At 50.0% G+C, this 21303-nt stretch overlaps 8 protein-coding genes across 9 annotated transcripts; 4 read left to right on the top strand and 4 right to left on the bottom strand.

Moving 5' to 3' along the window:
- Nucleotides 1-1056: 1056 nt before the first annotated feature.
- Nucleotides 1057-3551, bottom strand: L3040_004371 (uncharacterized protein; the record flags this gene model as incomplete). The annotated part of the gene is made up of 2 exons (XM_007288849.2): nucleotides 1057-3190; nucleotides 3241-3551. The coding sequence occupies 2 exons, from the start codon at nucleotides 3549-3551 to the stop codon at nucleotides 1057-1059; spliced, it is 2445 nt and encodes an 814-aa protein (XP_007288911.2).
- A 385-nt stretch (nucleotides 3552-3936) lies between these two features.
- L3040_004370 (uncharacterized protein) lies at nucleotides 3937-4820 on the bottom strand (the record flags this gene model as incomplete). The annotated part of the gene is made up of 2 exons (XM_007288850.2): nucleotides 3937-4676; nucleotides 4724-4820. The coding sequence occupies 2 exons, from the start codon at nucleotides 4818-4820 to the stop codon at nucleotides 3937-3939; spliced, it is 837 nt and encodes a 278-aa protein (XP_007288912.2).
- Nucleotides 4821-5557: 737 nt separating this feature from the next.
- Nucleotides 5558-6466, top strand: L3040_004369 (uncharacterized protein; the record flags this gene model as incomplete). Its single annotated transcript, XM_066154764.1, has 4 exons — nucleotides 5558-5686; nucleotides 5735-5761; nucleotides 5869-5974; nucleotides 6039-6466. The coding sequence occupies 4 exons, from the start codon at nucleotides 5558-5560 to the stop codon at nucleotides 6464-6466; spliced, it is 690 nt and encodes a 229-aa protein (XP_066011953.1).
- Nucleotides 6467-8292: 1826 nt separating this feature from the next.
- L3040_004368 (uncharacterized protein) lies at nucleotides 8293-10427 on the bottom strand (the record flags this gene model as incomplete). Its single annotated transcript, XM_066154762.1, has 3 exons — nucleotides 8293-9321; nucleotides 9538-10097; nucleotides 10160-10427. 3 exons carry the CDS (start codon nucleotides 10425-10427, stop codon nucleotides 8293-8295), a joined length of 1857 nt encoding a protein of 618 aa, XP_066011952.1.
- Nucleotides 10428-10857: 430 nt separating this feature from the next.
- On the bottom strand, nucleotides 10858-11783 carry L3040_004367 (uncharacterized protein; the record flags this gene model as incomplete). Its single annotated transcript, XM_007288853.1, has 2 exons — nucleotides 10858-11637; nucleotides 11691-11783. 2 exons carry the CDS (start codon nucleotides 11781-11783, stop codon nucleotides 10858-10860), a joined length of 873 nt encoding a protein of 290 aa, XP_007288915.1.
- Nucleotides 11784-12279: 496 nt separating this feature from the next.
- L3040_004366 (uncharacterized protein) lies at nucleotides 12280-13227 on the top strand (the record flags this gene model as incomplete). Of its 2 annotated transcripts, none has more annotated exons than XM_007288854.2 (1): nucleotides 12280-13227. In XM_007288854.2, one exon carries the CDS (start codon nucleotides 12280-12282, stop codon nucleotides 13225-13227), a length of 948 nt encoding a protein of 315 aa, XP_007288916.2. The 2 variants fall into 2 exon arrangements, with proteins under 2 accessions (XP_007288916.2, XP_066011951.1); XM_066154754.1 differs by having other exon boundaries at nucleotides 12946-13227.
- Nucleotides 13228-16002: 2775 nt separating this feature from the next.
- L3040_004365 (uncharacterized protein) lies at nucleotides 16003-18203 on the top strand (the record flags this gene model as incomplete). Its single annotated transcript, XM_066154749.1, has 7 exons — nucleotides 16003-16333; nucleotides 16446-17023; nucleotides 17129-17218; nucleotides 17346-17402; nucleotides 17495-17588; nucleotides 17687-17830; nucleotides 17995-18203. 7 exons carry the CDS (start codon nucleotides 16003-16005, stop codon nucleotides 18201-18203), a joined length of 1503 nt encoding a protein of 500 aa, XP_066011950.1.
- An 843-nt stretch (nucleotides 18204-19046) lies between these two features.
- L3040_004364 (uncharacterized protein) lies at nucleotides 19047-20954 on the top strand (the record flags this gene model as incomplete). The annotated part of the gene is made up of 9 exons (XM_007288855.2): nucleotides 19047-19124; nucleotides 19184-19358; nucleotides 19480-19710; nucleotides 19790-19863; nucleotides 19943-20109; nucleotides 20175-20312; nucleotides 20382-20525; nucleotides 20621-20777; nucleotides 20916-20954. 9 exons carry the CDS (start codon nucleotides 19047-19049, stop codon nucleotides 20952-20954), a joined length of 1203 nt encoding a protein of 400 aa, XP_007288917.2.
- Between the last annotated feature and the right edge of the window lie 349 nt (nucleotides 20955-21303).

Raw genomic sequence — 21303 nt, 5'->3', positions numbered from 1 at the left:
GTTTTTCGCACTTCGTGGTATAGTATTCGTAGCATCAACGCTACATCCCTTTTATGTAAGAAATACACTTGAAAATGATGTGAAGAGGATGTAAACTCACAAGCCCGGCTGTAAGCGATACTCTCAACTCGGTCATATTTGTGACGATACCTATGACTGACACCTTGAAGTGTCATCACGAATGGGCTCTCCGTCGTGCTCACTTTAAAATGCATCAGTTGATCCATGTATATAGATTTGTTATTCGTTGCCAAATGCAAGACTATAAAACGACATGGTTACTCATGAATATTCGTTTTGCAAGACTCCTTCTCAATCGATCGGCTCTGTTTAGCTGCCTACCAAAAGTCTCCCAGGAAATCCTATATAGAAGTATGATCCTGACCCCCAATATCATGACGAGAACCGCCCTTTGACCGATCCTCTCAAAGAAAAGTCCTTCCACCCAACAGTCGAAATTGACGACTCCTAAGTCCAAATTGCATGAACATGTTACCAGGAACTCATCGCAAATTTTGACTAGGCGAACTTGTATGAATCCGAAAGTGGATCCGGTAGCCCGGGCGAACTGATCGATCCCGTCGTTCTTAGTTGCTCTCAGGGGCCTCGACTAGGACCGGCGAGGCCGGATCCTATCACGATGGCACTTTTCCTAAAGCTATCAGCGGTGTACTAGGTACGGCTGATTTGTCAGTACTTGGTGAGGGGAGATGAGATTCCGTCGAAGATTCGATTGGGAGGGCGATGAAGAGCGAGATGGAGATGAGTAGTATAAGGCGTTGGCGACCCATACGTGGTTCTTTGCACCATGAAAGTACCTATGCTTAAAGCACCTGGAGCACTTCGTATACATTCCGCGCTTTTCACTGATTGTGCTCATGGGTCGGGCGGTTGGGACAACAGCTGATTTGGAAAAAAGAATCGTGCATATTTACTCCGTTAGTGCAAGCGAGAGACTGCCTCTACTCACAACTATGAGGAAGTATGGGAATTGATACGAAATTTATTAGGAAGAGGTAATTAAGATCCTCGGTCTATTCAAGTCATTATAAAGCTCTACAGATCCTCCTTCGTCCCCTCTTCTATAAATTTCCGTTTCGCGGTCATGTTCTCTGTGACTGCCCAGTCATCAATCTGAACAAGATCGCTCGCAGTGAAACGCTGCTTAGCAAGAACGTAATTCTCCTCCAAAGCTTTCCAGTCAACAACACCTTCCGGCCTCTCCTCAACCTGAGGCTTGATCCACGTCTTATCCTCAACAAAGTCATGAACATCGTCAACACCCCACGTCTGCCATCTATCCTGGCTTGCCACATCCAGGTATCGGTAAATACTGAAACTCGTTCCCATATCCTCGCTTCGGAATTGAGCCTTGTCTCCCCATGTCACAAGACCCTCCGTACCAGCAGGATATGTGACATTGAGGGCTTCAACCCTTCGGCTTGTGCTCAAGCTGCGCATCAAGGCAATCGAGACTTCGAATTTACCGAGCTTGGTTGCGAAACCACCGCGAGCATAGCTCAACCACTTGGTGAGTTTGGGCTGAATTTCCCATGTTTCCCCGAGGGGAGACAGCAGCTTGATACCTAGGATACCTTGCATCAAAACGGTGGTTGGGCCTGTTGCCCAGCCGTGAGCATGCGAATTGCGGGATAGTTGCCAGTATGCTGGATAATGGATGTATCCATCAATCCTGTAACCTTCGCACAGCGTAGAGTTCGTCATGCCCGGTCCGTCTAACATGAATCCCCACATATGCTCGATCAACTCCACGGCAGCGTCGTTGTTATTAGCGGCGCTGTGACCAAGCAGCTCAAAAGAAGATGCAAATGGTGATATCACGTTCGGAAACTCCACTGCTGGAGCACCAGCCTTGACCCATCGTTTCCGCAAATTCTCGGAAACGTTGTAAGCAGTAGACCCGGACACTACCGCCCCCGAAATCAAGGCCCAACTGTTTCCATCTTGTGGGAGGACTTTCTCAGGTCCACTGCAGCCTCGTCGGCCTATGTTATCGCCGTACAGACCATCCTCTTGGCAGTACAAGGTGGAGATACCTTTATACAGCCGTTGTCGGGTCTTAGACCAGTCTTCGCCGTCAGAGGTAGCGTTCTTACCAATCCAGCTGGCAAGTTTGATGCTGTTTGCCAGAACATCAAGTAGAATAGACGAGGCCTCAACATTATGACCGGTCATCCCTGGCCGAATCCAATCGTTTCTAGAGGACACATGCAAAAGACCTGTTTCGTCAACCTTTCGGATGCTGACAGCAAGCGCAGTAGTGTAGGCATTCCACCTCTCTTCGAGCCAGTCGAGATCACCCGAGTACAGAACATATTGGTATGTTCCGACTAAGGTGTGAAGGTGGTATGTATCACTAAACTCGCCAAAGGCCCCCATCGGAGGCCCGGCATACGGCATAGAGCCGTCGGAATACTGGCGATGGTATATAATATTGAGTGCATTTCTCACTGCCAGCATATCGTACGTCGAAACTGCGATTCCGGGCACAGCAATGGTCATATCGCCAGGCCAAACCATCCTGTCTCGTTTCGCTCCGTCGGTTGTGACGGCAGTGCCATTGGCAATGGTATAGTTGGAGTACCAAGCCCCTGGAGGTGCACGGTTGTGATCAAAATTGCGATTGAAGTTGATAAGAGATCCACCCTCCTTTGGATCTAAAGTGGAGAGCTGTAAGGTATAGGCGCCTGCATACCAGACACGGTTCAAAATGGAAGAAGAGCTGTCGAAGTATCCTGTGTAAGCTCTCCCATTCGGATTCGAGGGAAATGCGGTACAATTGACCCAGATCTTCGAGATGGTAACCGCAGGCTCTTTCAGTGCTTTGTTCTTGGTGTCAGTATCCAGTCCCAATAGTTTCTGTCCAATCGTATGGTACCAAGATTGCTTTTTCACAGAAATCTTCGGCGCTGAATGTCCCTCATGCCAGTATCCGCCTTCAGTGGGAGTATCTGAAGTTGGCATATACACAGTCAGGTACTTGAAACCCCCTCTATTGTAACCTCCTCCAACGCAGTTCGTGCCAGTATGATTCAAAGAGAAAGAAAGCGGCAGGTCTCTATCGTCATCACCAGTTGCATCGCATTCTCGGTCTGCGAAGAAGGAAGATTCGGAGTAGGCCAGCACAACATAGGGATCGCCCTTGATGGAGTCGACCTCAAAACATACTCTGTATTTATATTAGCATATGCTCTACTCTAGAAGATGTACGAAACTCACTTCCCAGCAACATTCTCTCCAAACTCAAAGGTAACCAAACCTCCCAGGCCGATCACCCAACTAATGCTTCCCTCGGTTTTCGCATCTTGCAAAACAGACTCGAGGCCAGAGACCGCGCCTTCGAATTTGAATACCTTATTCGGCGTAATGTATGACTTGTTGAAAGGAGCTCGTATATTGCTCTCCCATGGCCCAGGGAATATCGTGTCTAACGGGAGGGAATGGTAATCCGGTCCATCAAATTTTGCAGCTCGCGCCGCTATTCCTGCCAAAAATGAGACGCTGAGGACTTCTAGGCAACGGAATTGCATGCCGAAAGAAATGCAGAAGATATATTCTCATTTACCACAGTACACCGTCTAGTATTCTAATCTAAAGAACTGTAAGAATCTGGAGGAAGAAGAGGTTAATGTGGTAGAGGGGTCAGACAGCTCAAAAGTCTGGAGGTCATGATGCATTATTCAGTCCAAGGGCAACCAATGAGGGGTAAGTGATCGGCCTGCACCTGGTGGTCAATCCTTGAGTCGTGGCGTCCGGGGAAGCAGGGTTGATTTGAGTCATTGATCTGAGAACCAAAAATCGAGATTCGTTGCTGAGTTCCTGATCATACACCTGCATCTTCAAGGGTATCATTTCCTGTCCTACCCGTTAACTCCAATCCCAGTACGCCAATTGAATACCAGACCACCCCATGCCTCACTCCTTCTTCCACTCCTCGAACTCCTCCCTCAAATGCTCCTTCAGCTTCACAAACTTATTTCCAAAGTTCTTCTCACATCTCCAGCACTCCATATCCCTATTCAGGTACTCCGCCTTCCTCCTCACATCATCCTTCGCCAATGGAAAATCCGCCAAATCCACAAAGAAAGCCGTGGCAAAACTATTGTAATGCTTTCGGTGTTTCAGGCACTCAGAGTAACGATCGATGCTCAGAACATGGATATGTAGGTGGTCCATACTCGGATGAGCGTGGATGCCGACTTTCACATCCTTGGTCCAGTCTCTACCCACGGGCATTTCTTCCCCACGCGCAAGCTCAATCTCCTTATTCAGAACTTTCTGCCTGGGAGAATCTTGTTTTGAGAACTTTCCGTATCTTTGCTGCAACTCCTTGCCCACGTAGTCCCGTAACTTCGTAGCTTGTTCTCGTACGCTGGCAAGGAATTCGGCGTCTTCGAAGGCATCGAATGGATGCTGCAGTGTATGCTTCTGGGATCGTGGTAGGAGAAGGGTATGGACGCTCGACTTGGGATACAGGTCATGGATTGCCACAAAGTTCTCATCATAACAAATTACGCGCGAGGCGTCGAATTTCTCCGGGTGGTCGATGTAGGGACCAAGACCATCTCTTCCGAAGACCGGATTCTTGCTGTGCGGCTTTTTCGAGGGGCCAGAGCAGGGAGACGAGGCTTTTCGTTTGTTCATGATGGCTGAGACTGTTTCGCGTCAGTAGAGAATGTGCAGATAGTTTGCGCTGGCGTACAGGCGTTGAGGGAGGGCGAGGCTGATGACGAGGCTAATGCTGCTGGATCTGCGATTTCACATCTAGTTATGGCGTCTTTGCGCGTTTTCTCTGACATCTCGATGGTAATCAACGAGGCGTCGAAGTCGAATCTTTGTCTGTAGATAAATATGTTCGTCGCCAAAGTCCCGAGTTTGAATGAAGCTCGTTGCCAATTCCAGCTCCGAGTAGCCGAAGTTCTGCCGATAGCCCCACTCACTCCTTCCCCTTTTCCCTCTCTCTCGGCTAAATGAGCGAGTGTTTTATTTACCTGTGATTCCTTCTATCAGAGCAACACTTTTCTGCAATTAAATTTAATTATTTTCCATTGTTCATACCGTCCGGCTATCCGGATTCTGGGACTGCTCGGATCGAGACCGGAATTTTATACTTTTTGGGGGAGCGTGGGGGACGATCTTATCGGGATGCTAGAGATGGCAGTCAGGGAAAGCTTGCCTTGGGTTTGCTCATGAATATCCAGAGAGCACAGTTCGGCTCGAGGAACGGGTTTCGAAATCAAAGTCTAGAAGCGTGGTCTGGTAGGCAAACCCCCCCCTTCCCTCGTGGTTATTGCCTGACACCCCCACCTTCCTCACCTTCCTCACCTTCCTCACCTTCCTCACCTTCCTCACCTTCCTCACCTTCCTCAATTTCCTCCCCTCTCTCTTTTCGCGGCATTCCTCCCCCCGTAACATCTCACCGATTCGCAATAGCCCACCTGCTGAAGAGGGCGAATGGACTGCTTGCCACGATTTCTGGCGTGAATGGTCGCAAAGCCACAAGAATGTGACCCATGAGCTTTCGATCTAGCCTGCTATGAACATCGAAACCTCCCGTTGGAACCTCGAACTCACCAAAACTATTCCAGGCCGAGCGTCAACTGTCAAAAACCAAGACAACAGCCAGAAAATGAGTGGCCGCCACCGTTGGTCCGAACAAGACTCGGTATTTGAAATCCCTCTTGTCACCTTCACTTATCTGACGAAGTTACAGGACGAGGCTCGCCTGCCGGCAGGTATGGTAGGTAACGGGGAACTATTTCCTATCCTCCTCCTCCTTCTCCTCCTCCTATACTTTCCCAAACCCTTTTCAGACAGGCAATCGCTGACTCCCCCGTGTCCTCCTAGAGGAGGGTTGGCTACGATGCCGATACGCAAATTTACAGCTATGAAGATTCTGACGGAAGCTACTGGAAAGGAGAGCCAGGATCGAGATACGGGACCCTTCATCCGTGTAAGTTGATTTGTTGTTAAAGCTATCAGACGTCAGAGTGGTGGCTGACAGTGCATTTTTGAAGGCGGGAATTCGACAAGTAGAATGATGAGGTCGGAAAGTGCCACGAGCAAGCCTCCCACGATAGAATCTGGTGACGAGAACATCGATATGAGACTAGAGGGAACGGAGTCTACCACGCCTTCTAGGAACTTCAACATGATCAAGTCCGAAGCTTCGAAGGTGGCCCTTAAAGCTGTTAGTGTAGCCAAGAAGCTTGCCACAACAGTGCAACATCAGGATCTTGGGAAGAAGCCCTCGTCTAGTATGAGTGGTTGGGAACAGGGGCCACCAACGAGACTTCGAAGAGCAGCGACTATGGGAGACAGGGTCTTATCGGTAGATCCAAAAATTCACAGCAAAGCCATGAGATCAGGGAGTTTGAGAGACAAACCTGCTCCTACCTCAAACAGAGATTCTGGTCAGGAAGGAGGCACCAATGAGCTCAGGTAGAAATTGCTCAGTCATACAATCGAGGTTCATCGTATCGATGATAATAAAACGCGTGATTCTTCTCACCCTGTGATGAGATTCTCTCTGCATTCGGTATTTATTTCTCCTCTACGGAATTGATTTGTGTCTCTCTTGGAGAGACGAAGATGATCAAGGTTGGTATACGTAGTACTTATTCCTACATTTGCGGTCGCGCGCCATGTTGCGCACTGGGGTTGGGCTTGAAGCGTCGAGCGATGTAGGCGTGTCATCAAGCTGACATCCAGATGACGAGACAGGATAATAGTCCGATATTCCCCCAAGCTTCCACAAGAAGCGACCAAGCTAGCGTGAATCAGAAAAATATCCCGGGCCGGCGAGCTTTTTTCCGCTGCTACATATTACCACCAAAACACTTTGCTTCGGCCACAGTGGAGTGACCTCGAATTACTCCACTGTGGCCCAGTGGTGGTGGGCTTTACGATCTCTTCATGTGCCTGGTCACCCCGTTAGTTACTAATGGGGTGATTGGGTAACTGAAGGGGTGACCAGGCACATGAGGAGATCGATCAGAGTAAACCAGCTTCCTCGGAAGTGAGTTTCTCTACCCTGCTTCGGCGGGGGTTTCTTTTGCATTTTTTTGTCAAATTTCTATCAACGGGATCGCAGTACATACATGCACCTTTTACTCTCCTACGTAGATGCTTAATCACGGGCTGCACCCCGAAATGAACTTGTTGTTAGGAATAGGTCATGCCACGGGACTACAAAGTGTTAGGGGCCACTAGTGCAACTGCGGAGCCCACTAGGTAGTAGCGAACCAACAAACAAAGATAACTATTGATTATTCTTGCATAGAGATTGATCGGTTGTTTACCTACACCCCATATTGGGGAACCCTAAGTCAATACTTGTTGATATTCCGGAGTAGGTCCACTTCCCTCTCTCGCTTAGCTCAGGTAGCCTACTTAAAAAACACTGCCACGACAAAACCTCCTTCTCCATGAACTTCTAATCGATTCAACATATCGCATGGAGCTAAGTAAGATGCGAGAATGCGCTGTGCTACTCTTTTTCCGCTGTTCAGGACGGGTTTTGCGGGACAGACTGGCAAGAGATAGGAGTATAGTCTCAACGAATGAAGATGCGGATGTACTGATAGAATCAAAGGTTTAGAAGGTGTTGATCCTCGACAGGGAGAGCTGAGAGCTAGCAATACAGAGTATGCTACGTACAATTGGACGAGCCAAGTGACCAACCCCAATAGGTAGGCAGGTAAATGATAGTCTACACCTCATATATTTCTATCATATATGTACCTGCTTCGAAAGCGGCACAGCCCAGTCTTCGTGCTGTTTTCGCTTTCCTCATGGTGGTTTTGTTTACTGATGCATATGGGAGGAGCTGAGTTGGAATGATGATAAGGTAAGTAAACAACCAAGAACTTTGAGATGGCAATAGCATATCACAGATGGAACTGAGCCCGGTCGATTACAAGTATTTAATCATCATAGCGGTGATGGCGAGCACGATATTGATCTGCAGGATTACGAATACGTGCATGTCAGGTCGGCTTGAAGTAAATATAATAATGGTATCCGTAATTCTGATAATCTTGCACAAGTTCTCGGGGGTTTCTCAAGTTCGGAAAAGGGAAGTTGATTATTGATTATGGTATCCGCTATCTCATCCTCTGATTGGGCCTGATCGAAGCAGAAAACCACCCTATCCGGATAAGGAGAACAGTGGTGTCTGAGCTAGGCAGAAACACACATCACTTCATTAAAAACCAACATGACTGAATGGCAGCGCTGCCTGGGTCGTCAAGGCTAGTAATCCAATCGAGCTCAGACATACGGCGAGGCCAACAAAGATTTCTGCCATTCTAAGACTGCCTTCTTCTCAGGACTCCCGGGCTTTAGGTCCACGATCCATCCGACCGCCTCTCCATCAGAAGGCGTTTCTTCTTTCAAGTTCACGATGACATCATCATTATCCTTAGGCTCAGCCGTCCCAAACGTCTCCCATTTAGTACCCTGATAGAATTCAACCACATCATCATCGAGCGGTAACTGGTCCCTCGAGAATCCCGTCACAGTGACACCCTCAATATTCGTTCCCCTGGATAGAGCGACGTAGAACTGCCCAGTCTCAAAGATGTTCCGCGATGAAACCTCGATGTAATCCAACGTCATACCCTGGCTTTTGTGAATAGTGAGAGCCCAGGCCAGCGTCAATGGGATTTGTACTCTCGTAGCCAAATACGGCATTTTTTTCGTCCCATATTGCGACGTCGAATCGATTGCAAAAACCGGCATAATGATACCGTTTGCGAACCTGACGACGGGGGCAGAGAAGGTGTCCCAGTGACGCTTGGTATTGCCAGGCCCAATTTTTGGCTTGCCTTCGATGAATTTGATTTCCGGATCGCAATCAACCCCATCCATTTTCTGAAAGCCGACAACGACGCCCTGTGAGCCATTCACGAGCCCACGTTGCTGATTGAAGTTGTGAAGGAGCACGACTTTGGCTCCAACTTTCAGTACTAGGCACTCGGGGAGTCGGTGATTCTTGAGCGGCTGGTCTGACTCCCATGGCCTGCTGTGGTTCCATTTTGGAAATGGATATTTCTTCTCGTAACGGTTGACTGCGGTCCAGGACTTTGATGGAAGCTTGATAGCCTGAAGCTCTGCTCTGTTGATCTCGGCTACTTGCCTCCTTCGAGACATCAGCCTCACTGGATATATGCCATGAAGCGGAGGAGGCTTTATCCGTTCTAGACTATCCCATTCCTCTAGCGTTAAGGAAATCCCGTGTCGGATATTGGTCAAAATATCCTTGAATTGCTTATCTTTTTGGCGATGAATCCGTTGAAGCTGGATATGCCTGAGATTCAACCGCTTCCAAACAGGTGCCTGGAAAGCCCACTTACTTCCCTCTCTGAAAGCTAGCCCTCGATTAGTGCATCCGTCTTCGTCGCATACAAAGGTGCACTCTCCGTGATCAACTTTTGTCATCATACTACCACAATGAAGACAGAATTCAAAAGGCTTGACGGGAGGTAGCTGGTGAAAATCACCGAGGAAAATTACCTGCTTTCCACCAAATGGTGAGCTGTTCGTCATAACATCTTGTAAGATCAGATTCATTCGTTCCAGATTCTGATTCTCCACCATTGAAATCTCTTCGACGATGAGCACTTGTGCCTTTCTGATTTCCTTCCTGGTGTAAGGTTTCATATCATTCAAGATATCCTCGAGAGATTTTCGAAGCGAGTCCGGCTTCCAGCCCATGAAAGAGTGTATGGTCTTGCCACCAAGGGGTAGCGCGGCGATTCCTGTAGGGGCTACAACCTGGTATTTTTTTTTTCTTGCTTCCAGGCACCGAAGAATTTCTTTGAGAGTCACTGTCTTGCCGGAGCCTCCGGCGCCCGTTAGAAACATGTTATGCCCTCGCATAGCCAAGCTGACTACCTCCTCTTGCTCCAATGTGAGCTCAACACCAGGAACTTGAGTGATTGCCTCCCATTCGTCATCTGACTCGTTCCTGGAAATGCGCTGCCGCTTTTCGGCCGCTTGATATTGGTAATCGTCGAGGTCACTACAATCTGCGGGCCGTTTCAAGTTCCTAGGTTTTTCCAATTCTTCTCTATCTGCGAAGAATGTTAGCACGATGACCTGTAGGTACTGAAGGAACAACTGATCCGTAAAATACCAGAGTCATAATCCGAGTCCATAACCTCCTCCTTTATTGGCTTGCCCTCAAGTCTACCTGCTACAAAGACCCGGATGGGTTTTTCGGCATCCTGCCTGGCCGTGTGTTCTGCCCACGCCTTTTCGGCTTCCTCAAATCTCTCATACCCAAGCTGATATCCCTTCGAGAAGCCTAAAACTTGGGCACTGCATTCGTCCCACGTCCGGTAAAGTCCTGGTATCCTTCCCCTAAATACAACGTATGCTTCCTTCTTATTCTTTCGCGCCATGTCGCCACTCGATATCGATGAATGCTGCTGCCTAGTTATGCTGCGAGGGTTCCAGTGGGCGCATAATCATAAGTATTCTTGAGGCTTCGATGCTTCACTTTTTTATATACAATAAGGGCCGCAGAGGCTTGGTTGATGCAGGCGCATTTGGAGTTTCGCGCAACGCGTGAACCGAAGGTCTGTGCTTTTAATACAGGCACCCCGATGTTTAAGCGAGCCCCCTTGGATTTGACTTGTTTGACTGCTATTGATGAATTCTCACTTGGAACATTTCAGATTGGCTATTCTGAGCTCGAATTTGCGAGCTTCTTCCATTGAAGTTTTATCCAGAGTTTTGACAGCTTCGAAATTTTGGGCCCAGTTCGGATGCGAACACGACACACACGAATAGTCTGCTGTGTTCATCCACTCTTCACTTCGCCACATCACCTCAAGCCTTCCCACAACTTCCCACCATCCTCATCAACTTCTCAACCTCCTCCTGGAAGATATCGATGCTATCTTCTATCAGTTTCGTCAGAGGCGTGAACTCCGTTCTTGTCTTCATCATATCTCTCCACGGACCCACCAATTGCGCATTAACATTGATCTTCGAAATGCCCCTCTGGATGCAGTCCTGGTAGATATCCTCCGTGAACTCGCCACTTCCATGAAGCACCAGTCTGACCTTTCCTTGCGATGCTTTCTGCACCGATTCAAGGCGTTCGAACTGGAGATGCGCTCGAGGACCTTTGCTACTATACGCACCATGCACATTTCCGAATGCAGGAGCTAAGTAGTCAATACCCGTGTCGATAAACTCCTGCGCTTGCTCAGACGTCGTCATGACGCCTTCCAGCTCAGCAGTATCCTTGACTCCGTCTTCGCCGCCTTCAATCCTTCCTGGCTCAGCCTCGGTCGCGATGCCCCTCTCGTGGCAATACTCAGTGAGTTCCTTCGTCAACCGCAAATTCTCCTCCTTCTCATGATGCGACATATCGACCATGATCGAGTCAAAGGGTAGCGAAGCTGCGTATTTGACTAGCTCGACGTCCTGACAATGGTCAAGGTGGAGTGAAACGGGAACTTTGGCTGAGCGGCAGGCGTCTGCCGCCATGTTGACGAGGATGTGTCCGAACTTTTGCATGGCCCAAGGGAAGAGGAGGATCATTGCTGGGGATTTGGTTGTTTCTGCTGCCCGAACCGTTGCGAATATCTCCTCGAGGTTGTACTGCATCATGTCAGGAACAGGAGAGCTCGTTAGAGTTGGAATGATTGACTTACGCAGCACACCGCAACGACCCCATAGCTACCTTTCTCAGCGGCATCTAAGATGGCAGTGCTCTTATTCTCCGCGAGGGGCTTCGTGGCAGCCATGACGATTAATTTCCTAGAAAACAATCGATTGCTCTATGAAGTTCAATACTTCGAGACCCCAAATACGGCGTAGTGAGGAAGAAGACAATGACCAGTAACTTACGAAGTATTGACGAGAAGAAAGAGATTATCCAGAAAACAGAATTTAAACTGTTATGGATATGCCGGGAACTATACGGAAAAGAGTTCGCCGTCAGAGCCCGTCAACAACTCGGGGATGTCACCGAGAGCCAAAGCCGCTGTATAGAAGAGGGGTGTTGGGGACGGATGATGTCCGGCCACCAATCAAGAGTGGGCTGTTGACATCGGAAATGTGCCGATATATATCCAAACGCGCAAGAAACGTGACCGATATATAGAGTGCCAGGTCATGAAAGAATGGGATCCGTGACTCCACAATCAGTAATAGTAGGAGTTGATCTCAAAAGTATTAGGGCCTTCCAAGTCAAACTCAAAGATCTTTTACTCATCCACCTATTCACACCCCATTGCCAAGATGAAGGTCCTCATCACCGGCGCGGCAGGTTTCATCGGCCAGCTATTGGCAGAGGTCCTTCTGAACGAGGAGAGCTATACAGTCGTGCTCAGCGACATCATCCTTCCGCCCATTCCAAGGGGTGTCAAATATCCTCAGAATGCTAAGGCCGTCAAGACTGATCTGTCTGAGGACGCCAGCACAGTGGTCGACGCATCGCTAGACGCAGCGTTTGTTTTCCACGGCATCATGTCCTCGGGTGCAGAGGAGAAATTTGACTTCGGAATGAAGGTCAATCTCGACGCGACACGCAGACTCCTGGAGGCTTGTCGAGCCGTCCGCCCTGGCATCCGGGTGATCTACGCCTCGAGCCAGGCCGTCTACGGACGACCATTCCCTGCGGTGGTGGATGAGGATGTGCGACCTACGCCTGAATCCTCTTACGGCGCGGCCAAATTGATGTGCGAGACGCTGGTCAATGACTACACGCGACGGAAATTCATCGACGGCATCGTTCTGCGCTTTCCCACCATCTCCGTTCGTCCCGGAAAGCCAACTGCTGCGGCAAGCAGTTTTCTGAGTGGCATGATCAGAGAGCCAATCAACGGGCTGGAATCGATCATCCCGCTGAAGGATCGCTCGTTCGGATCATGGGTGTGCTCGCCGCGGACGCTTGTCCATAATCTGATGCACGCCTTGACGCTGGACACGACGTTGATGCCTCCGCATGTACGCGAGGTCAACCTCCCGGGTATACACGTGACTATCCAGGACATGATGGATGCGCTGGAGAAGGTCGCTGGGAAGGACAAGTTGCAGTACCTCACGGAAGAGGATGACCCGGCGACGGAGGCGATCTTGAGGAGTTGGGCAGACAGGTTTGACAACAAGTACGCGTATAGCCTGGGCTTCAAGCCGGATGGCTCGTTTGAAGAAGCGGTGGAGGATTACTGGAAGAGTGTGGTGTAGAACAAAGGAATTTACGGCTTACGAAGTACGTAAGTGAGCTGAATAGGAGAAGAGCTCGGATTGATGTATCTGCACTCATACAGGTGATCGTACCCTTGGTTGGAGTACAAGTTAGAGGGAATATTGCGGTTTTTAATACTCTGGGGTGATACGGTCAATTTTCAGTAATACGATCAAATTTTTCTTGATTTTTCTTCTAACACATACATCTCCTAAAATTTTCAATAGGAAAATTAATTATGAGAAAAAATATTATTCTTTAATAATAGACTGACTTACTTTAAGAAAGATTTTAAGAGTCAATAGAGTTTTGGAACGCAATTATATTCGTATTTCAACTTCATCGGCGCTATTTAAACAATTTTCAATCAAGTAAACAACTAAATAATTAAGCAATTACAAATAATAACATATAACCTTTTAAAAAATCGTAATCGCCAGCTTTAAATCGATATTCTTCCTCATTTTCAATAACTTAAAGTAATGATAGATCGATCGGTTCTTGCAAATTCGCCGTATTATATAAAGTGTGCCGACCATTTTAAAAGCCTCGCATCTCTTTTCAAATAGCTACTTATATATTATATAATTTGTATTTGTCAAAGATTTTTTATTTTATTAAATGATCCATTTAGGTCGATAAGTAAAAAGGTTCGATTTAAAATGCGTAATAACGAATAATGTAATTTTGGTTTTATCTTCTTCTCAGCATTCAAAGTGGTATAAATTTTAATCCACCTTTCAAAGCTTGTGGCTGTACAGAGTTGAAGCTGTCAAACGTAAAGAGTTATGGTGCGAAGTAAAAGTTTACGCATTAGCAGTGAGAGGTGACTGTGCCACGACGCGGACCTCGAACCATTGCATGATGCCGGCTTCGAATATGTTCCTTTCAAGACCAGAAATCGCTCTTACTCTAAGTGCGAAAAACACAAGATCAAATGCGCGTTTGATACAGGCGAGCCAAAGCGTCGTCGATGCCTTCGCTCGAAAACCTCTCATGTGTAACCGACAACACTGTGAAGAGGTTAGTTGACAAAGACACGAGATGGAAAAATCTCCGCGGGCAGCGCAGGTGTCGAAGCTCGAGGCTGCCGTCTTCAATACCCTTCGCCGACCGCAGCTTACTTCCAAACCTGGACTCCTGCGGAACAGATCATCCACTAGTCAACGCCACGAGCCGTTGAGACAGGGCGAGCTAGAAAACCCTCTCGAGAGCTAGATCTGGACGAGAACACCGTGTCGGCTCCCACAGGTACTTTACATGAAGTGACGAAACTGTTGTACTCTAAGATCTCGCCGGATTGGCAACGTCCCCGAAATCAGCAATGCACTTAGGACAGACTTCATCTCGGGAAGTGCTCCCAGTCTGGAGGTGTGCTGAAAGTCTATTGCAATCTTGCAACTTTACTAGGAAATCGGCTGCTTTTTTGGGATAGTCTCGTGATAAAGCACCTCATGTACATGTTCGACGCTCTTTCTTTGTCTCTGCTCTCGACCTCGGTCCTTGCCGTGGCTGCGCTCCAAAAAAAAAGGCAGAAGTAGAGCATTGGATGAATGCAGACCTCTTTCTACGAGGATCGAGGTTCACTTTTTCGGAACGACGTTCAGTAACTGTTGATGACCAACCATGCCACTCAAGCAGAAGAATGGCTATCCGCCAGTGCATCTGCTTCAGCCGGGTACGTTCTGAGAGGGGCGCTTTTTCTTGCACTAGGGATCCACTCCCGGACGGATGACATCGTCTCAACAACAGCCCTAGACTTTATGACTTCTCAGCGGCAAGACAATGTTAGCTTCTCTTGAATCCTGGTTGATCACAGGGAGATGTTCTGCTCTCAACACATCTCAAGCCATTATCATATTCAGCTCCATTACAAACCTCTATCCCCGCACCTTTGTCGATCTCATTAGTGGGGCCACCTATGTTGGGATCGTTTTCGGCAGATGCAGAAGTAATACTCGTCGGACCACGTCTCGGACTTAAGAGGTTCGTTCAGAACCGATATCACTCTCAAATCTGTAAAGACCGCAAGGTTAAACGAGCAGGACCGAGCCCGAGAAGAGATCTGATCTGATCTGAATCGGGTAGGCCACGGCATCGTCTGAATATTTCCTTCCAAGCCATACATACATAACGATCGTGGAGGTCCTGCTGCCGCCCAGCCCAGCCCAATCGCCAAGAAAGACGAATCCCCTCAACTTCCATCAAAGACACAGAAAGCCAAGCGGTGAGCAAGCTTTTCTTTCTCCCCAGAGAGAGTCGTATCATCCAGGAAATTTGACTGGAGGGGAAAAGCTCTCACGGTCTGGAGTAGGGATCATTCATGCGTCCTAATATAAAAACGTTGGGGAAGGGGGGACTCGGGGGATGTCAAGATAACGACTCAACGCCGAGAGATATCCACTTTTGCTGACGGGACCGGGGCGACACAAGCCTTTTGCAAAGCTTCATCTCTGGTGGGCTCGTGGGTCATTTTGAGATGTTCCCCATGAATAGACCAAGAAGGGGGTCCAATGGGTTTGGCCGACTTCTCCACTTCCTGCTGTCTGGTTGAGGGGCCGGAGAAGGACCGCCTCCTTCCCCTCACACCTCCTCCATCTGGGGCATGGGAGTTGCTTCGTGGGGAAAAGCCTGGTAAAGCTTGGTTGGGAGACAGGAAAGTATTCCCTCTCTCCTATAAAGCCAACAAGCGCTGCAGAAAGAAAGTAAAATCAAGAACAACCATAAAGCTCGATCCGATCCCAACCAAGAAAAAAATCAAAAAATCCAGCAAGATGTCAGTCTTGCAGAAGCTCAATCCGGGAGGGAAGCAAGTTGAGGAAACGGTTGATTTCGACGAGGAGAAACTCGAGACGGGTCTGGAAACACGACTTCGTCGTCCAGCCTCCCTAGCAGCGTTGTCGGATGAGGAATACGACAAGGTGGGCCGGAGCGCGACCTTCAAGATGGACATCTCCATCATGCCCTGCCTGGTCATCATGTTCATCATGAACTTCCTCGACCGGCAGAACATAGCCGCTGCAAAGCTCGCCGGCATCGACGAGGATCTGAAGCTCACGGCCGTCCAGTACCAGACGTGTGTCAGCATCTTGTTCGTCGGATACAGTAAGCACTTACCGTTCCGTCAACCCTCGAGCTTGTCTCCTCACACCTGCATAAGAATGATGCAAAAAAAAAAGAAAAAAAAAATGTTGAACAGAAAATGCGCGCACACTAGTCTCCATGCAAGTCCCCTCCAATATGATCGTGGGAAAGATCCCACGGCCAGGCGTCTACATCTGCTTCGCGATGGCCATCTGGGGCGCCATCTCGGCCTGCATGGCCGCCACGCACTCCTACACGGGCCTGATCCTGGGCCGCTTCGCCCTCGGCTTCGTCGAGGCCGTCTTCTTCCCGGGTGCGCTCTACTTCCTGAGCCTATTCTACAACCGGCAGCAGTACACGCTGCGCGTCGCCGTCCTCTACGCCGGCTCGCAGCTCGGCAACGGCTTCGGCGGCCTCTTCGCCATCGCCATCCTGGAGCTGGACGGCCGGTACGGAATCGCGGGCTGGCGCTGGCTGTTCGTCATCGAGGGCGTGGCGACGGTGGGCCTGGCCATCGCCTTCGCCTTCGTCCTGCCGGATTCGCCGCAGCGGGTGCGGGGGCAGACGGATCGGGAGCGCGGATGGGTCGCGTACAACTTCGCCCGGGATCAGGGACAAGAGGATCACTCGGGTGAGATGGGCGCGTGGAAGGGCTTGCGGATGGCGGTCGTGGATCCCAAGACTTGGCTCCTGCTGGGCCTTCTCATGTCCGTAAGTTGAGGTGCTCTCTCACTTGCTTCCCACTGCTGCTCACGTACTCTGCTTCCCTCCTCGGCTGTACCGTGCTAAGCCACCATCTTCGGCAAACCAAACCAGATCTTCGTCGCCGCCGCCGTATCGAATTTCTTCCCTTCCGTCGTCGCCACTCTCGGCTACGATCGAACAACAACATACGGTCTCACAGCCGTAAGTCCAGTCCCCTCCCCTCCCCTCATCCGACGGCACACCCCTCCCTCCTCCCAAAAATTCCGAATCCATCACGCAACGGCCCTCCACTAACATCGTGTGAAATGGGGGGGGGGGAGAAAAAAAGCCACCATACATCCTCTCCGTGATCAGCATGCTCTGCATCGGTTTCCACTCAGACAAGGTTCGCCAGGCTACACCCAGCACCCAGTCCAGTCAAGTCACAGTCAACTCACAGACAAGTCACTAACCCCTTTCCCCCCCTCCGTCAAATAGAAACAAGAGCGGTATCTCCACATCGTCCTTCCCCTCTGCGTGACCCTCGTCGCAAACATCATCGCGGTATCGACGCTCAGCACCGGCGCACGGTGTAAGCGCCTCCTCTCGCTTCGCTTCGCTTAGCAAAAATATATATACAAAAAGAAGAAAAGAAAAGAACTAAAACTAAAACTGAAACAAAAAAAACAGACACAGCAATGATGCTAATGCCCGCTTCCTTCTACTCCGCCACGGCAGTCGTCCTCTCCTGGGTAGCAGGGAGTCTCAACCAGCCAGCCATCAAGCGCGCCTCCGCCATCGCCCTCATCAACTGCCTGAGCAATACCCCGAACAGTACGTTTACGTCTACATTCATTACGTTTACGTTACGTCTATATAAAAAAAATCAATACTCTTCATCGCAGATATTCCCCCCTCCCCCTTATCCCCCCCTTACCCGGCCCCAATCCATCCATCTACCTATCTAGCTAACAACCCCCCCCCTCCCCCTTCCACAGTCTGGACCTCCTACCTCTACTACGCCCCACCCCGCTACCTCACCGCCTTCATCGTCAACATGGCGGCCGCCGCCCTCGCCATCCTCTTCGCGACCGGCACGCGCTCCTACCTACGTCGACAGAACGCGAAGATGGAGAAGGGCCTGCCAACGGGCGTCGGTGGGCCCACGGAGGCGCAGAGGGCGGCTGGATTTCGGTATTTGCTTTGAGGAGGAAGAGGAAAGAGAGAGGGAAGAGGGGGAAGAGGGGGAAGAGGGGGGAGAAGGGGAAGAGGAGGACACTTCGCGTATTGAATTTTATATCTCAAGGTTGACTGACCTAGCTACCCAGCCTAGTTAGCTGTCTGTGAATAGATTCTATTTGGATGAGAATGTGGATAGATGTGAATGCTCCGGCGATGAATTCGGAATCCATAGAGTCCGATAGATACCTAGATCGATAGATAAATGGTGCGGCGATCACTGAACAAGGACCAAGTATGTGAGCTGGCTAGATTGACTTGAATTGACAGGCTTCCTCATCCTCCCCCTCCTTCTTCATCATCTTTTTACTCTTCTTCTTTGTATTGTGTTTGTGCCGGGTTGGTGTAACGACGTGATCGGGTCACTCGTCTTCGTGTAACTAACTAGAGGCGCTAGCTCACGGAGAGGAGGCTGAAATTCACGAAGGACCAGGCACGATTAGATCGTCGATTGAATATGCAGGCCCGTTGGGAATCAATAGGAAGCCACCCGCGCTCGTGGAAGCAGTGAAGGGAGTGCGTCGATTGGAGCATCGGTAGGTAAGCGTGCCGCGTGCCTGATTTGGTGATACTGCCTCGCACGTCCAGAAATTTCGAGAGGTGGCGGCCGACCGAGAAACCGCGCAGGGTGAATTTCGAGAGCAAATCGAGACCTGGATACAATTCATCTGCCGCCCCACCATCGGTTTTTTTCCTCCTTAAGAACCCCCGACATCAAGGTTTCCTTTTGGTATTTTCCACCGACACTTTTAGGTGCACCCCCAACAACACCACTACCAATCACAACACACAACAACGACATCAAGAAACAATGGCATCCATGGAAGGCCTTCGCATCGATCGCTCTCTGATCCCCACCCAACCTCGAGATGTGGAGCGCTTCCTCAAGGTATGTTTGACCCCATTGACCTTTGTTTGGGATGTGGCGACTCAAAGAACGTGATGCAGAGCGACTCCTGTCCCGTCGACACTAGCTTGCCCCCGGGCTTCCCAAAGGTCGTAGACTCGAAGACTGCCTGGTCCGGTGAGAACGCCAAATTCGATCCTTCGACCGAGCAGCACACCCTGATCCTGAGCGAGGCTGAGATTGGCGAATTAGAGGAGGGCTGCCGCATGTTTAAGGGTGAGTAGTATCCCAGCACGCCCCCGACCTTTCGAAGTCCCTCTCTGTCGCGCCTGAAGTTTGCTTCCTTTCCGGCTGTGTTGGGATAATGACTATAATAACTCTGTTTTTCCTTCCCCAGAGCTCAACCTGCCCTTCGATGCTGTCTCGGAGAAGACCTTGCCCCTTCCCACCTTGTCTGCCAAGCTCAAAGCATGGGCTTCGGAGCTCACCCAGGGCGTTGGTTTTTTCCGCATTCGTGGTCTGAACCCCCAACAATACTCGAGCGAGAAAAACATCCTCATGTATCTTGGTATCTGCGCCTATGTTGCCGAGAAGCGCGGTATGCAAGATGAGCGCGGCAATATGCTTCGTAAGTTGAACGAAACCATGCCGAGTGGGTGGGGGATTCGTCTGCTAGTGCGGTGCTCGCTAACACGGACGGCATGCAGTTCACTTGACCGACGTTGGTCCACAGAATGCCGGCATCAATGAGCGTCAAGCCCCCTACTCCAACATCAGCCAGGTAAATTAGAAGCCAGAATACCGTGGAGTTTTAAAGGAGGGGGAAGTATGGGATATGCTGACCCGACTCGAATCCGTAGCCATACCACACGGATGCCGGTGGCCTCATTGCGCTCTACTCGCTGGGCCAGGCCGAGACGGGCGGTAACTCTCAGTTGGTTCCCATGGCCACCGTCTACAACGAGATCGCCGCCACCCGCCCGGATATCATCCGCCTCCTGGCTTCCCACACTTGGGTCTTTGACAGGTAAGAATCCGTCGTCCTTGGACGTTCTGGGGAGGATCGCGTGTGTATATCCTAACGTTGAACAGCTTCGGCCTCACTCCGGCTTACAACGTCCGCCCTCTCCTCTACCCTCTGAAGGATGGCAAGGTCATGTTCGCCTTCGCCCGCCGTCCTCTGCTGGGTAGCTCGCAGTCTCCCCGTTCCGAAGGTGTCCCTGAACTGAGGTAGGTGTGCCCGTGCCCGTGCCCATGCCCCAGCTGGCATAGCGATGCTGATTCGATTTGATCTTGAAGTGATGCCCACGTCGAGGCTCTCAATGCCGTCCAGTTTGTTGCTGCGAAGCATGCGTTGTCGACCCCGTTGCCGGTTGGGGAGATGCTGTTCTGGAACAACTTGTCGATGTTGCATTCTCGGCAAGGTTTCACCGATGGTGGAGCGTAAGTTGCACTTCCTCCCTCGATCGAGCCAATCATGGTGAGGTACTGGATACGTGGATTCAATGCTGATGGGTGTGTTGTACGTACGGATGTAGTGGCAAGAGGCGCCATCTGATCCGACTCTGGCTCTGCAACGAGGCTACCTTGAGCGGCTGGTCGATCCCCGAGGAGATCAAGGCTGGGTGGGATGATGCCTTTGAGCTCGATGGGCGGGAGCAAAAGTGGCCCCTGGATCCCATCACGGATCGCGAGGTAAGTGCAGGAGCAGCAGCCAATCTTTCTTTCGTTCTTGGGGGTGGTGATGGTGATGGTGGTGGTGGTGGTGGTGATGGTGGTGATTGTTTGCTGGATGGCTGGCTGACTTGTTGACCTGCTTTGGTCATTCTCCAGTTCATCACCTATCAAGCCCGCGCATCGGGTCACGACTAGGTCTGGGGTGGGTGGTATCGCGGGGAGAGAGGAGAGGGAGAGGGAGAGGAGAATAGCATTCACGTGCTTTTGTCTCTTTGGTCGCTGACTGCAGGTGATTACCTGATTTGGCGGCTTTGGGATGAAATAAATATTATGGGCTGGATTGGTTTTGATTTGGAGTTCCGGGGGCATCAATATTATTATTATGAATATTATGATTATTATTATTATTATCATCATCATCATTTTGGTAGGGGGAGTCAAGTGGGGAGGGAAAGGGAAGGAAGGGCCAAGGGCAAGGGCCACGGGAAAGGGCAAAAGGTGATGATGGAGTGAATTGGGGATGCGCGGTGAGGAAGTCGCCGAC

Source organism: Drepanopeziza brunnea (genome assembly GCF_022702325.1).
Source record: "Drepanopeziza brunnea f. sp. 'multigermtubi' strain 214-2 chromosome Unknown ctg6, whole genome shotgun sequence".
In the NCBI taxonomy this organism is placed as follows: domain Eukaryota; kingdom Fungi; phylum Ascomycota; class Leotiomycetes; order Helotiales; family Drepanopezizaceae; genus Drepanopeziza; species Drepanopeziza brunnea.
Note: the sequence above shows the minus strand (reverse complement) of the source record. Positions and strands in the feature narration are given on the sequence as shown.